We start from the raw sequence: 15,391 nt of genomic DNA on the forward strand, positions 1-15,391 counted from the left end.
TTAACCTGAAACAGCCTTTGAAATAGCCTTTGAAAGCAATTCACTGCAGAAAATGTTGATGTATTTACCTATACGATTTACAGCACTTCTGATAAGCCTTCAAATTCTGCCTGTTTACCAAGCCAAGGGGGGCTGAAAAAGCTTCTAAATGTTCCTGCTGATCAAGACAGTGAGAATAAGTATTTAAAGCAGCTACTTATATAGGGTATTTGAGGAACTTTAAGTTTTGCTTCAAAATAAATTATTGGTAATCAAGAACCCTGGTTTTTCTGGGTTTTTGTCAGAATAATGTTAGGACTCTTCTTAAACCTGATCTACTGTGCAAGGGTCTCAGAGGAACTTACGGGCTTAAGAGATGCCTGGGGGGTTTTACTATGTTTATGTGTCAAGCACAAGTTTATAAATTGTCTCAGAGAGTTGAACTCTTCACGGCTTCTCAAAAACCACAGCAGCTACAAACCCATGGAAAAATTTTGAGAGGAACAATAATAATAAAAGGTACAAAAACCAGTTTTAAACAGCAAATATGGAACAAGAGCTTCCCAGTCTGAGAAGAATAGACTTAAGCTACTCTCAGTTTTCAAGAAAACAACTTGATATCCATGTCTCCCCTCCCCAATAAATGAACTGAGGGGCACTGAATGAAATTATATGGATTCAAGCAATCAAAATGGATTTTTCATTATAGAGACAAGGCTGAGCTATGGAAATGCTTCGCCTCAGGATCTTCCAAATGACAAGTGTACATGGGTTCAAGGGCTGAAACCACAAACTGATGGAAGAGTTTTTTGAGGGTTACAGAAATACTTATTAGCCACATCCAGCTAATGCAGCCTGACAGAAAAAGTTGGATGAAGGATTGGATGAGTCCTAGGAAGCATCCTGTGTGTCATATAATGAATGGGTGGGTGTCCTTCCAGGAATTCATCTGCAGCCACTGCTGGGAACTGGATCCCAGGCTCCATCAGGATCTGGTCTGATCCAGCACAGTCACTCCAAGCTCCTCACAGAGTCAGACACAGCAGTTGTGTGCACCCCAACTGCTTCCACCTGAATTCCAGCCCCACTGTTTTAAGCAATTGTTCATTAAAGTGCACAGATGCAGAATTCACTCGTTTTTATGGAAGAGCACATCTTTTCTTCCACTTTGCTGAACAGCCAGCACTACACTATTACCTGACCTGACAAGGTACTTGAGCTCCCTCCTAGGGGCCAGAGCCTGTTAGTGGTACCATGAGAGTTTGTGTTTTTAAGATGAATCAGTGTTTTGTCCCTGTTTTGCCACAAATAGGAGAAGTATAACAATATGGTGTAAGGAATAAATTTAACTTAAAGGAAAAGAATTGCTTCTCCTCTATTGTAACAAAACTAAAATTGCAGAAGAAATGAACAGGAAGAAAAATTTCAGACCCCAGTGGTTTAGTTAACAAGCAGGTAACATAGTCAGGGCTTCTGCATAATGCAGGGTGACACCATAAGCAATTTTAATACTATATGCAGTAAAAATCCTTGGCATTTCTCCTTAATGATAATTAATTTTGACAGCTTACAGGATGGCACCGTAGACAGATACAGCAAGGCAAGAAAAAGCCCAGCAACTAGAAATTCTGACTGGAAAACTGTAGTGATGAAGAAGTTACTAATCAAACAGCAGAACTAATGATGTATGATCCCTAAAGATTGTGTCCTGTGCTGTGTTTAGACAACTATTACCCCTCTTTTCCCCATCCCACTCTGGCACTGTACCTAATCTGCCTCACTCAGCTTCTGCAGCACCCCCAGCTCCTCTCTGCCCTGCATTCCTGCTCCCTCTGTATGTACAAACAGCTGAAAAAGGCACACAGGAGCCAGGAGAATCCCTCCAATGCTGCCTTTCAGTAACACCACCAACACAGACCGCTATCCTTTATCTTACAACCTTTAAACTTTATGGCCTATAAAACCTTTTATATTTTTAGAAAGCTTTTACAAATCCAGTATCTTTCTGATCTTTACACCTCTGCCACATTAACCACTGGGCTCAAAAGTCGGATGCTTGGATGAACTCAAGAATGTGTCCCACACCAAAATGATGAAGCAAGACATCCAAGGCTCAGAAAGCAACATGATCATGAGTAAGATATCAGATGGACTGAACTACCGCTGAAATATCTCAGACTTAAAACCAATTTATATACCAAAAACAACTTCTGGACCAAAGCTCTAATTATGGCTACTCCTCCCTCAAAGGAACATTTTGCTTTCTTTGTGAGCTCTCCCACAGTTCTATTAATGTCTGCTCTGAATGGGATCCATGTCTTTGCAGGACAAGCTTAACAGGGATTATATGCATGGTCACTGCAATAAAGACAAATATTTGTTGGGTATCCAAGTGCAATAAAGCCAATATCCACATCTCATCTCTAAAAGAGCACAGACACTCATTTCAGAAGACAGTTCAAAGAGAAAACCAACTATCTGCAGGCTCCTGAATTACCTGGTCAAGAAGAGGAAGAGGAGCCTCTCTCTGGAGGCAGGCTGGTCCCGTGTACTGAAATAGGAATAGATCTGAAGAGCAAATAAGACGAGCCAAAACACCATGAAAAGCACTGGGACCACCAGCTGGTTCCACAGAGACATTCCCAGTGCCAGGAGTCCATACACCTCCACCACCTGGGAAGATAAAAAAGCAATTTGTTATTGAGTCACTGCATTTGGGATTTGATAACAAAAGGAATGTCAACTATATAGTCACAAGGCAGGCAAGGATAATCCACATGACATCAGCCACCCCACAGGAAGAGAGGAGGTACATCCAAGTACAGTCTGACAAAGGCAGAGCTCAGGTTCAGCAGTGACAGATTTTCAGTCTGCCTGGCAGGAGGCACAAGTACCTGACTTCTCAATGTCCCTTCCCACAAACAGCTGGCTTGGAGCTGTTCCCTGGAGCCCCCTCACAGCCAGAGGGGTGAGGGGACACGTGGCTCTGGGTCATGCCAGCCCCTCATACCCCCTTGCCCAGTTTAAGTCACAGCAGTGTTGTTTTCTCTGCAGCTACTGCCGAGTCACTGCACACATCAGACACTGAAATGAGTCATACCATTTTAAAAAAAAATAGTAAATCTACTTTGCTGACCTGTTTTTAAGGAAAGAATTTTACATCCCCCCACATTTTATGCTTAAGTATCTCAAAAGATCACACACCTAATCCACCAAGTGTTTTGAAATTCATGCTTAAGACTTATATTGGAAGACTGTGAAGCTCAAATTACTTCCTTTGCATTGCAAAGACTGAGTTACAATCATTTCCAAGCAGCTGGAACTTCATATAGCTGGACTTAGGTCCAAAGGAAACTGCTCATAACCACTAATTCCTCATCACCTGATTCCCACAATGACATAGAAGCCATCATGGCAAGGAAATTATCAGAAATGCTAAAAAAGCTGACAAGCATGAAGGATATGACACTCATAGGACCTGCTGCAGCACTGGGGCTGATGGACAAGCAATATGCTGCTGGCAGGGACACAGTGCCAAGCTCCTGCTTTGCTCACAGACTTCTCAAGGAAGTGCACCTGTCCTCAGGAGACTCCCCTGGCCTGGGAGCAAGGCAAGCAATCCTGTGCAGCTCCTGGCACAGTGCTCCACCACACTGGGAAAGGGTCATGCTATGCTCATAATGCAGATTCATAATGGTGAGACATTTCTGGCATCTTCTGCTGCAAACAGGCAGCCAAGGTTCTGGGCCTGCTTTTGAATTATACCACTGGGCACAGCCTGACAGACACACTAACACAAAAAACTGCTCTAGTCCACCTGTTAGGGCTCTCAGGAAACACTCCTGCTGTTTAACATCCCAATATTCACTAAGTTTTGACACTGATATCAAACCCACAATAAAATCAAGCCTAAAATAGCTGGATTTGTGTGTCAACTCTCAAACACCGGGACAGCACTGAAAACCAACAATTGGTCAGAGTTACAGCACTGGAAATACAAGCAGGAAAATATCTCAGTTGGAATGGTAATATCCTCCTCTGGAATACACAGCTAGACCCTGATTTGTAGCAGAGTTGCAACCAGATACATGAACACACCATGAGCTGATGTTCTTTCTGCTGTTTCAGGAACACAAGCAAAGAGCAGCAAGTTCTTAAAAACCAAAAATCCTGGGTTTTGCCAGTACAATGTGAAAACCACTCACACCTATTCATTAGGTGCACTGCAACTCTATTATATGCATTTAGAAAAGCAGCATCCAACATTCTTCTAAAGCCAGTGCCACATTACAATTTTTTGCTATTTTTTCAGTATTCCCAAGGGAAAAACTCTTTATGCCCTCTCCATAAAAAGCCAGGAGAAAGAGTATGACCAGTGTCCAAAGGCCAGGAATACAAGGAATATTCTTCATGATTACTGTAATACAGCCTGGCATGGAAAGACTTGAAATGCTAGGATGGGGCAGGGGGGAGACAAGCAATTCTAGAGACGAGGAGGAGACTTGAGTAACAGAGTATTTAGAACTCAATTCTGACAAACAAAAATATAGCAAGAAACAACTGTTTTCCCCCTTCAACCTGGAAGGTATTTGCAATTTAAAAAATTGTAAGATGTTAAAGTGTTTTAAACATAAATGCCTAATAAAAAGTAGATACAGGTCTCAAATCCACATCTAATCTGAATTTCACTTCAGGAAGCCAAACTGTGCACCCATTAATGTACATGGAAAATGGAAGAGCTGGTTCCAACCTTTTGCAAAGCTTTGAGCTGTACAGACATGCAACTGTTTTATCCCAATTGTTGCCACCCATGCACAGTAAACATGACATTTCTATTCTCACTGAAAAACAGGATACTGAAGCTTTGCCAGTTAGCTCCCAAATTAATTTTTACATCAGCAAATCTACAAGCCAGGGGAGAATATCTTGATTGGATATCTTCACTGAGAGGGTGGTCAGGCACTGGAAGAGGCTGCCCAGGGCAGTGGTGGAGTCACCATCCCTGGTTGGATTTAAAAGCTATATAAATGTGGCACTAAGGGACGTGTTTGAGTGGTTGGACTTGATGATTTCAGAGGTCTTTTCCAACTTAAACAAATCCATGGACGAGGTCAGACCAATGCTAGGTGCTGTACAAACACAGAAGGATAATCCTGCTCTAAAGACCAACTACATACAAAATAAATAACCAGATACCAATGATCGACATGACAGGCTGAGACCTTGGCACAGCACACACCTCCTGCTGCCAAGTTTTTGTTTGTATATGACAGATATGACAGCAAACAAGAGCTTTAAAGAAGGTTTTGAAAGAGCTTAACAAGTTAGTTTTCAGTCTGCTTCTGGACTGAAGAGCAGAAGCCAAACAAACCCAGTGGCTTGGTCTGAAAAAGGATCCAGGCAGTGCCAAGAGCTGAAACAGCAGCTCAGTCAAAAGCCAAGCAAGCATCAATCTTTTTATATTGAAATAGACAGAAGGATGTATATACATATACATATATAATGTAAAAACCTAGGAAATGCAATGTTTCTGTACCACTGAGAAAGTATCTTTGAACTAAACATGTATCAGATCTCAAAGCATTAAAAAAATGGACACGTTAGATCAGTCTTCTTGTTCAAGGTCTCTGTAATGTTGCTGCCCTAAAGAAAATACCACAGACTTTTCCAATCACTGTGCAAGTTAAAAAGTCACTAAGTCAGTGATTATTAGAGTCAAAACAGCTTCAGTGTCACTCCCAATTTAACACTTCCGTAATTACAAACACTTTTCATATAGAAAGTGTTTCTTGAAATGAACAGCTGCTACAATAAATGCCTAGGGACTACCTTCATCACTTAATAAAGCTGCAAATAAATTCCAGTCTGACACAATCTCGTCTTTTAGCCTGGATTTGGGAAGGAATAAGCAAAGTCCATGCAAAATGGCCATGCTCAGCTGGCCAGCAGCATAATTCAGGCTCATGTCTTAACTGCTCACTCATCCAAAGCTATTATAAATTAAAGAAAGAAGATGCTATGGATAGGAGCTTATTCGGTTGCCTAAGAAAGGATGAGTTAACACACAACACAGCTAAAGTGTTTGTTGTTTTTTTTTTTTTTTTACATCCTTCCTGCATAAAAGGCTCCGAAAACAGAATGGTCACTTCCACCATATTTCACCTGGACAAGCTCCCTGTAGGCAGACTTTGCCAGGTTGTAGGGCACCAGAAGATTAGACGCCAGGAAGTAGAGAACTTCCAAGCCGGTGAAGATCATGGCGAATTTGTTGATGATGACGATGGTCTCGAGCGGGACGAGGCAGAGCCGGGCCAGCAGAGGGAGCATGTGAGCGGAGAAGAGCCAGATCTGCTTGGTCTTCATGACGCAGGAGCAGAGCGTGCACACCACCAGCTGCCCTGGAAACACAGGCGACACAGCAGTTCAGAATCAAGCTGATTATCCCCTTCAGGAAAAAGCGTATTTTTAATACGTTATCTTTCCAGAGCACCGTTATCAACATCCAGCATATTATGACGGCTCTAACTAGGACATCTCTGTTACGAAACCGGGCTCCTCTCCGTGCCTTTTGCTGGGTCACTGAAGTTACCCTTTCCAAAGTGTGAATGCTTTCACTTCCCAGATTAGTGAGCTGTAAACCCAAAACACATGCAGAATCAGATTAATAAAGCCCCAGGAATAAATCATACAGAGGATAACCCAGCAAGCCAGGCCTCTTTTTCCTCACCATCCCCAGCTCAGCAGAAATCCTATCAGTATCTCTACACACAGCAGCTTTTCTGAAGCCCAGCTACACTATTTCATCCTGACCTACACAAAAAAGCAATCAGAAGTCCCAAGTGGCTTTTAGAGCAACAATATTTACACTGTCAAGAGGAATTACTGACCAAGAACAGCAACAGGAGAACAGCCAGGTCAGCAGCTGAGACAGTAATTTCATAACGCCCTGAGGCAGTTGCTCAGAATGATCACTGAAGCTTGCAAGTGACAGATAATTAACAACTAAATTCTCTTTAATACCTGGTGGGGACACAAGTATGAGCACATCTCCCCAATACACCCACAGATTTGGAGGGTGGTATTTCTAAAGCACTTAGACCATTTGAGTATAACTACTCCCATCAGAGGCACTGAAGTTGTACCCTTGATCCCAGAGAAAATTGAATGGGGCAAAATGCACGTTGCCTGGATAAGAACAATCCTCACTCATTGTTTTGCAGTAAGGAAGAAATTTATGGCATATTATTTGAAAACAGAACCCTGGCTCATCATCTATGTTAATTTATATCCAAATGCCACAATATGTGGTACTAAATTCAAGTGCTAATGCCCTGGTTTGGAACCACCTCAATAATGTTTGCATTTCATAACTCTCCCTGAAACCAGGAGCTGGCCTTAGGAAAAGAGAGGGGCCAGACCAAGGCCAGTAACATCTCTAGGTCAGCACGAACTCCATGTGCTCACATAAGCTCACTGACCTTGTAAGCCCTTCTGGATGGGCTGGGGAGGGAAGCTGTGAGAGGAGAAACAGCAGTAGCAGGGTTTTGCTTTCATTCTGTCAAGCTTCCCTACCTAGGGCAGGACTTCTGCTTTCAAAATAACTGCAACTGAGCTGAAAGCAATCTCTAATCTCTACTACTTAGGCATACAAAGTTCTCCCTTCCTTCACACTGTCCCCTTTCAAGTTAAATTCCTACTGTCAATTTGACAGATGTATTTCTGAATTAGCAGATGTCTCTGCAGAACAAGCACCCTTGCTCTCAGCAAGACACTATCAGCATACTGGGTCTTCTGAGCCTCAGAGAAAGTTACTCTACTCATCTCTTTAGACGTTCAGCAGACTCCAGCTCTGAAGCATTCCCCCTCTGCTTTGTTGTTCTCTGCCCACACACACGTTGCTACAACCCTATTTAAGACACCACCAGCACACTGCTGTGCTGTCATATTCAGGAGCCTGGCAGGCAGCTTGCGAGGATTTCTGCAACTCATGGTAACTAAGGCAACTCAGCTTCACACACAAAGGGGCACAAACATCAGCATCCCAATGCGTTCTTCAGCATTTAATATGAGTGTCATCATCTGAAATCAAATATCGCAACAGCATCACATTAAACAATCCAGCGCTCTCTGATCACAAATTAGAGCCTCTGAGTTCAGTCTCAGGAAACAGCAGACCCTGCTTTCCTCCAACAGCCATGTGTGGAGTGTGCTGCTCATCCCTGCCCAACTCTGGCCCTCCCACCTTTTTTATTTAAACACTGATCAAAAGTTACTTGGCATGGGAAGGAGAACTGTGCACACCATCAAAGGAAATGCATGGAGCACTTTCTCTGGAGGCTCAAATCTCCTCCCTGAAATGTGCACCTTGTCAATTCTCAACCCCTGCAAGGAAAGGCATGAATGTCTCCAGTGGAGCTTTGAGTGATGGTACTTCCAATTTAAACAGGGGCAGCAGCACCTTAGCTCAGGACAGCCAATGTCTCTCTGCAGTAAATTACACTTTATCTGCAGGTGGAGCTGCACAGCATCAGTCATCAACATCACACAGCAGGATCAGCCAGAGAAAGTAACCTCACATCAAATCATTTTTTAACACTTTAGGTTTCTGCTACAACTATCAAATCCAGGTGAATGTTTGCATCCTGTAAATTGAAATGCTGTGGCCTGAAAACTGACAGGCACAGCTAATGAAGCCAACAGCTGCAACACCCCTGGAAGACACCAACCAGGGTCCTCTGCTAGGGTAAGAGGCAATAAGGAAGAAATCCATTGTGTGAACTTCCTGCCCATTCTTTTCCCTTCCCAAACCTCCAAAGATACATTAAATATTGCTGACACGTAGCCAGAGCCTCTCAGCTCATAAGCTAATGGAAAATGTTCAACAAGACAGCTGACATGGCACAACCACTGTACAAACCACATGGAGTAGAGAAGCACCTTTATTTCATTCACAATTTTAGAAAGCTGAAGTTAACAAACTCTCTGGCTACATCAGGGACTTACTCAAAAACAAGGAATCCTAAAGCTAATATAAAATCCCATTACTGTGCCATAAGAATAAGCAAGTCTTCATGGTAGCATCACTGGCACAACCACACAGCAGCTTTGAGAAGTTCACAGCGGACAAGCTCCCAAAGTGGCTCACTCATCCAAGGGGCCATCTCCAAAGACATTTATTTCCTCCATCCAGCACTTAAGAACACATTATTACCCCTAGACAAGAGTCATCAGGCTGAGTTAAATGCAGGGCAAGAAATGACTGTGAGATCCCATTCAGAAAGTATTGATGAATAAAAGCATTAACAAAGTTATGTTTGTGAACCAACTGATACTGTACATTCCCTTAATTCTGACCAGAACTTCAGGAACCAGAGCTGTACCAGGCATAATATTTTTCCATTCCCTCATGCACCTGCTTTGGTGCCTGTCAGCAGTGCTGCAGTACAACACCCTGTCAGGATGTGTGAGAAAAAGATGGAGCAAAGCACCTGTGCATTCATTTTGCTGTGAAGATGACACCACTCAGTCCTGAGACTCCGCTGAATAAAACACCCTTGCGTACAACAAATATGAAAAAACATTTCATATTTATACAAAACACTGTCAAGCCTCACAGACCACTTTCACAAGTCTTCCCCAAAGATGACTGCTTGTCATCAAGACCAAAATTACATTTTTAAGTTGGCTTTGAAAGAATAAGGAAAATTAAGCTTGGGGATATTAAATGTTAACACATACACATTTGCAAGTACAGTCACAAGCACCTATTTCTGAAACACAATTACAATAAAGGGGACACTTTAGTCTGATACCCACTACAACCCAAAAATGTATTGAATAAAAACTTTTTTTTTCCCTCACTTGTTTTTAGTCCCTATTAAAACCTAGATGCAGCATGCTGAGTTTGACTCTTGGTTCAGTTTTTAAGTGTTACTGAATGACACAATGCCTCCTAATATCCTCCTGCCCAGACCTGCATTATGCTTTGTGAAGCTCTCTGAGGGATTCTGCTTTACCATAAAACTCTGCAATGCACCTGGGAGAGATTCACAGGACTAATTACAAACATTTTCTCATAAAAAAACATGCCAAAAGCTTTAGGTGTACTTTGGTGTCACTTGACAAAATACAGGAAAATAAATCTAGACATTCAGAAGAGAGAGGAAATGATATCTAAATAATCTTCCCTTGAAAATTACCAGTGTTACTTCTATTAAAAATATTAAAATCAAAGACAAATGCCGCATTTGAAAGAAAGAATGCAGGCAAACAGGAGATGGGTAAATTCTGTCAGACCTAACATACTGTAAAGTAGTAAACCCATTTTTATCTGCCAGTAGCAGCTGCAAGTAAACAGAAAGCAGCTGAGTTTTGCCAACAGTAGTACATGGCTGACTAAATCTGTCAATAATCTGATGAAAACCACAGATCTTAGTGAAAGGAATTAAGGAAGATTTTTCTTCCAAGCTTATCTCAGGCATCATTTTAAAATACACATGGTGTATATGTGTGTATGTGTATTCCAGTATCCTCTCAGGAGAACATATGGTTTGGTGTAGCAACCTTAACACTGAATTTATTCTCTTCCAGTCAAAGTTCTAAGGGTAAGGAAACACTGGCAAGTCCAATTCTTCATGATTTATTTGGGATTTTTTAGGTAGGGAAGTCATCTCTGCCATTAATCAAAGAGTTTAAATGTGTTTGACTTGTTAGTCCTTAATTTTTAATTAGAAATATCCTCAGGACTCTGTAAAAAAAAAAAACAGTAACCTGTAGTCCTATGCTTACACCTACCAATGTATTTCACCAGATTTTGTAAGAGAATGACAGTGTTTAGCTATAAAGCCAATAAAGATTTAATGTGTGCAACATCTGCATTGATAAAAATACTACAAATGCATGTAACTATTGAAATGCCTACATTACTTTCCATATAAAGGGTATTATAAGCAGTCTAGTTGCTCTGAATCAGACTGCATAGTCTGAGAATAACAGAGGCAAAGCATAACAAACAGACCTGGAAAATATTTCAGAGCTGCAAGTACATGGGGTATTGGTAAATCAGTGGCACAGAAAAAGCCAGGCAGGATACAGCCATCCTCCCGTGCCTCTTGTATGTTAATAAGAATCACAACAAGTTAAAGTAATAAAAGAGATTTGAAATCACGAGGTAAAACACACATAGGTTCCAATGAAGAGAATTAGAGCTCTCTCCTCTGAATTATTTAAAGCACTTACCCACTAAAGCAGTCATGAAACGGTTCATAGAGAGAGGCTCCAAGTACATTGGTCCTTCATAGCCTGATTCCAGTTCGCTCCTCACATAATCCCTAAAAAACACAAACCCACAAACTATCAGGATCCACCTGATTCAGACAAGAAGCAATTTATTCATTGCACATATATGTAACTTTGGTGTATGTCACAGCCAATTAACTAAATTGCAAAAAGCAATATTAACACTACTGTTCCAGCAGTCGTGCTGATGGAAGGATCCAACTGAGGCATGACTTAAGCAAGAGCAGAATTATCTGTAATTAGACTCACTGGCAGAGCTGTAAAAAATCCTTTGGGACATCTAAGCTGTTCTTCAGAGCGTGGCCTCAAAACTGCTTATTGACAAAGCCTCTTAAGCACCATTCCATTTTTAAGTATCCTTATTAAGTGTTTTTCTTCCTTAACATAATTTCTTTTCCCACCAGCAACGTGTGAAAAAAAAATTTGAGAACCTGACAGAGAGAACTTCCAATTTAATGCTTACAGTATTTTGTACTTAAGAAGTTCTTTACATGCTATTAAAAAATAAGTATGAAGGAAAAGCAATAGTCATGGACTAGAGTCAGGAACAGAGTTGTTACATCACCCCTCCGTCCAACACGACTTAAAAATTTAGTTCTATCTTACCAGATACCCACAAACTGGTAATATACTATTGACAGACACAGTGAGAGAGCCTGAAAATCTGTAATTCCCCTCAGAAAAGGTGGGATGGGAGGGTGGGCTCTGGCAACCAAAGTGAAAGGTAAAACCTCAGGACCCTGGGCAGTTTTCTGCAGTTGCTGGTCACCATTGGCTCTGCACTCGAGCAGGTTAACACATCAATAGAACTCAAGTATGAACCTCACACTAAGGGCAGGCATTTCACACCTTCAGAAGCTGATCCTGGACCGGCACAGCAGGAATTCTGCAGTAGCTCCTTAATCCCCTGCCCTCAGACAGCAGGCAATACTCCTGACCTTCCACATCCAGATCCCCAGCTCATTTTTCTGCCATGCCCTGTGACCCTTCCTGCTCCACTCCGGGGCAGCTGCAGCTCCACCCTCACCCTCCTTAGGGCAGCACCAGCAGCACAAAAACCCTGTGTTTGCTTCTGGCTGATCCTGTCCAGGATTCACATCTACCTGCATCACATCCCAGGAATGCCAGACAGACACACTCGGTCTGACCCCGCATGGAGCTCACAGAGTCTGTTTGCTCCAGGGGCAATTCAGTTATTCCGTGTTTATTTTTATCAGCGAGGCCAGCCACACTCGCTGGGAACAGATGCAGACAAAGCACAGCAAAACAGGACTGGAAACCACAGCCAGTACAAGAATTGCTCTTTTTATTTCAGAGCAGAAATAGATGCAACTTTAGTGCTACTGGGACCGTTCACTTCTCCCCAGAAATGTGGGAATATACCCTGTTCCTAGGATTAGCTTGCTACCCCAAGCAAAGATATTCACATTTTCACTTGCAAAAAAATCTCTGGAATTCAAGATATAAATCTCAAAGTACTAAAACAAACACTTCAAAGCCTGTTCTTCATAGCTGACAACGCTGCCTACTCAGAGCAGCTTTTCAAGTGTCATAGTATATGTGAGGTATGTTGAAATGAGTTCTTTAGATGCAATCTACAATTAAAAACACATGAGAGACTGAAAAGGCACCTAAAATGATAATTCTAGACAGAAATCTTCCCCCTGTTCTCCAGGTATGGCTAAGCACAAGTGCTTTTTTTCCACCTTCCAAAATTGATAAGGTTGTAAAATCCTTTGGCCAAAGGAGGGGTTTATTTATTTACATCATATGGACCAGCAGAAAGCACTTTCTGAAAGCATCAGCAACACAAACAGGATAATCCATCACTTATAAGCACTTGCAAGATGCTGGAGATGGCTCTTTGTCTTAGCAAAATCATGCTCCATCCTCAAATTTTGGGTGGAAACACTGGCTATTTCTAAGCTGCTGAAGGAAAGCAGTGAAGACATGAAGTTTTTTCTATATTTGTTAGGAAACAGGTTATAAAATCATCCAAGATACTAAGTGCAGCAAGATGACCTTACACAACACAGCCAAGACACACGAACAAAGCTGCACTTACAGTTGCTTCTTCAACACCAGAACGTGCTTGGAGATGACCCAAATTTCTTGGAGCTACATTTCTTGCTGTTGTCTGATTCAGCCATCTGCACAGAGGTCTGCACTTGCCTGAATTCTCTAAGTAACTCTCAATTATAACTGAGTTTTAGGCTCACCAGTTTGGACAAGCGACGTTTTAAGATCTCCTAAATTTTTTAAACAGTATTTGTAGCTGATGTCTGAATGAGGAAAGTGAAAGCAATGATTCTCCTATTACCAGTACAAACACAAGGATCTTTTGGCACAGACACCAATCAGAAGATGCCTCGAACAGCTGCAGTGCCATACAAGATGCTGAAAAAAGCAAGTGCCTGCACTCAATTTTGATCAATTAAAGCTGTATTAATCTCCAGCTTTTACATTTGAGGATTGTTCACTTTACTGCGGCAGTGTGAGAAAACAAGAAGGCTAAAATCATTATTTACTAGTTAATGAAATGACTGAAACTACATTACTTTGGAAAATTAGGATTTAAGAATAAAGCCTAGATCACATTGCCTGCTGCTCTTTCTGTAGATGCATTCCCAGGCTCATTTAATCCTGGCCTGTTAGCAGGTACCTATGGACAGCCATGACTAAATTGCTCCAGAGGTGATCCTTTTTCACACGTGATCGTTTTTTTTGTTACTGAAGTACAAAAAGGTCTTCCATTACTAAAAATATGCTTTATAATTGACTGACATAAGGTACAGTGGTTATCTGATCTGACTCATATTGCTGACATTTACTTTGACTGATTAATCTCCCCTGTCAACATCAAACACGCTCTCATAGGTTTCTAATATCTACAGACAACCTCAAAATTATGTGTATTTTAAGTTTATCCATAAGAAACGATTCAGTCTCTTGCCCCCTCCCTTCTCATTTTAAGCTCTGTGAGGCTCAACACACTTGGGATACAATCATAATAAAACTGCAAAACATGAAATAAGGTAATTATGTGAGCTGCAGGTTTTGCATTAACAGTGTGTTTAATCTCATCACTTCTGTTCTGCATAACTGCATCACTTATTTTCTCAAGCTGCTTTTTGCTGGAAATGGGTAAAAAATGTGATTCTTTTATTTGTGCTACTACATATAAAATAAAACCAGCATCCACCTTCCTTGTCAGGAATGGCAGGACTGTGATAAATTAACTCAGTTTGCTGAATTCTTTTAAATTGCATTCTTCTGTCTGAGTAGTTTTCCTTGGCATGAGTAGCTGAAGTTGTGGAGTCTTCAGCCACAAGCTGCAGGTTCCCACCTAGGAAAGCTGAACTTATCCTGAACTCCTGCTCAGTTACACCAAGGGAGGCCCTGAGACCAGTGTGAACTGATTCACAGCAGAAGCTGCAACCCAGATAAAAGCAGCCACACCCACCTGGAGACAGAGAAAGAATCCAACAGGGGACAAGAAAACCCCAGACCACCCATCACTGGAGCAAGGGGTGTGTGCAAAGCAGCTGAAGAGTGGATGAAGGATGGGTGCATTGACTGGAAGGGTACAAAGGTTCAGTGAGTTCTGTGTTCTCATCCCTGGCTGCAGGCACCCAGCTCAAGCTGCTCTTGCTGCTGTGCCACTCCATTATTAAACTAATTTTTCTTGGAATTGGAAATTGCTGCAGGGAACCAGATGGGATCTCAAATCACTTTCACAACTTCTTGTCTCTAAATACCCAAGTGCTGGCATTGGGTGAGCTCACCAGGTACCTCTGGAGGAGGAGACACTCAAGGGTGAGTGTTTAAACTGCCTAGGCAGATTTGGAGAAGGTCCTGCAGTGGGTTTGAGTCCCTCTCAATTACTGGGGTGTGTTTGAGTCACTCCCCTACTGCAGCTCACTCACAGCTGCACAGCCTGATCACACAGAAAAGGGATTCAATTCCACATGTAAAAACGGGGTTTGAGTCTCTCATAGCAATGGGAAATATAATCCTTTAGATACAAACTGTTAGTCAAATGTGAAACTAAGATTGGATCCAGCTGCACCTGCACTCCTCTCTGAACCTTGTGACTCCACAGGAGGGTCCCCCT

At 41.9% G+C, this 15,391-nt stretch overlaps 1 protein-coding gene across 3 annotated transcripts in view; it reads right to left on the bottom strand.

Moving 5' to 3' along the window:
* Nucleotides 1–15,391, bottom strand: part of RNF145 (ring finger protein 145) — a 46,711-nt gene that overhangs the window by 8,365 nt on the left and 22,955 nt on the right. For all 3 annotated transcript variants that reach the window (XM_083871818.1, XM_083871816.1, XM_083871817.1), the window contains exons 4-6: nucleotides 11,218–11,309; nucleotides 6,142–6,377; nucleotides 2,477–2,652 (exon numbers count right to left, since the gene is read on the bottom strand). In XM_083871818.1, the coding sequence (XP_083727944.1) occupies nucleotides 2,477–2,652; nucleotides 6,142–6,377; nucleotides 11,218–11,309 (504 nt within the window). The remainder of the gene's footprint in view (nucleotides 1–2,476; nucleotides 2,653–6,141; nucleotides 6,378–11,217; nucleotides 11,310–15,391) is intronic.

The sequence above is a fragment of the Zosterops lateralis genome (assembly GCF_965231275.1).
Source record: "Zosterops lateralis genome assembly, chromosome: 14".
In the NCBI taxonomy this organism is placed as follows: Eukaryota; Metazoa; Chordata; class Aves; order Passeriformes; family Zosteropidae; genus Zosterops; species Zosterops lateralis.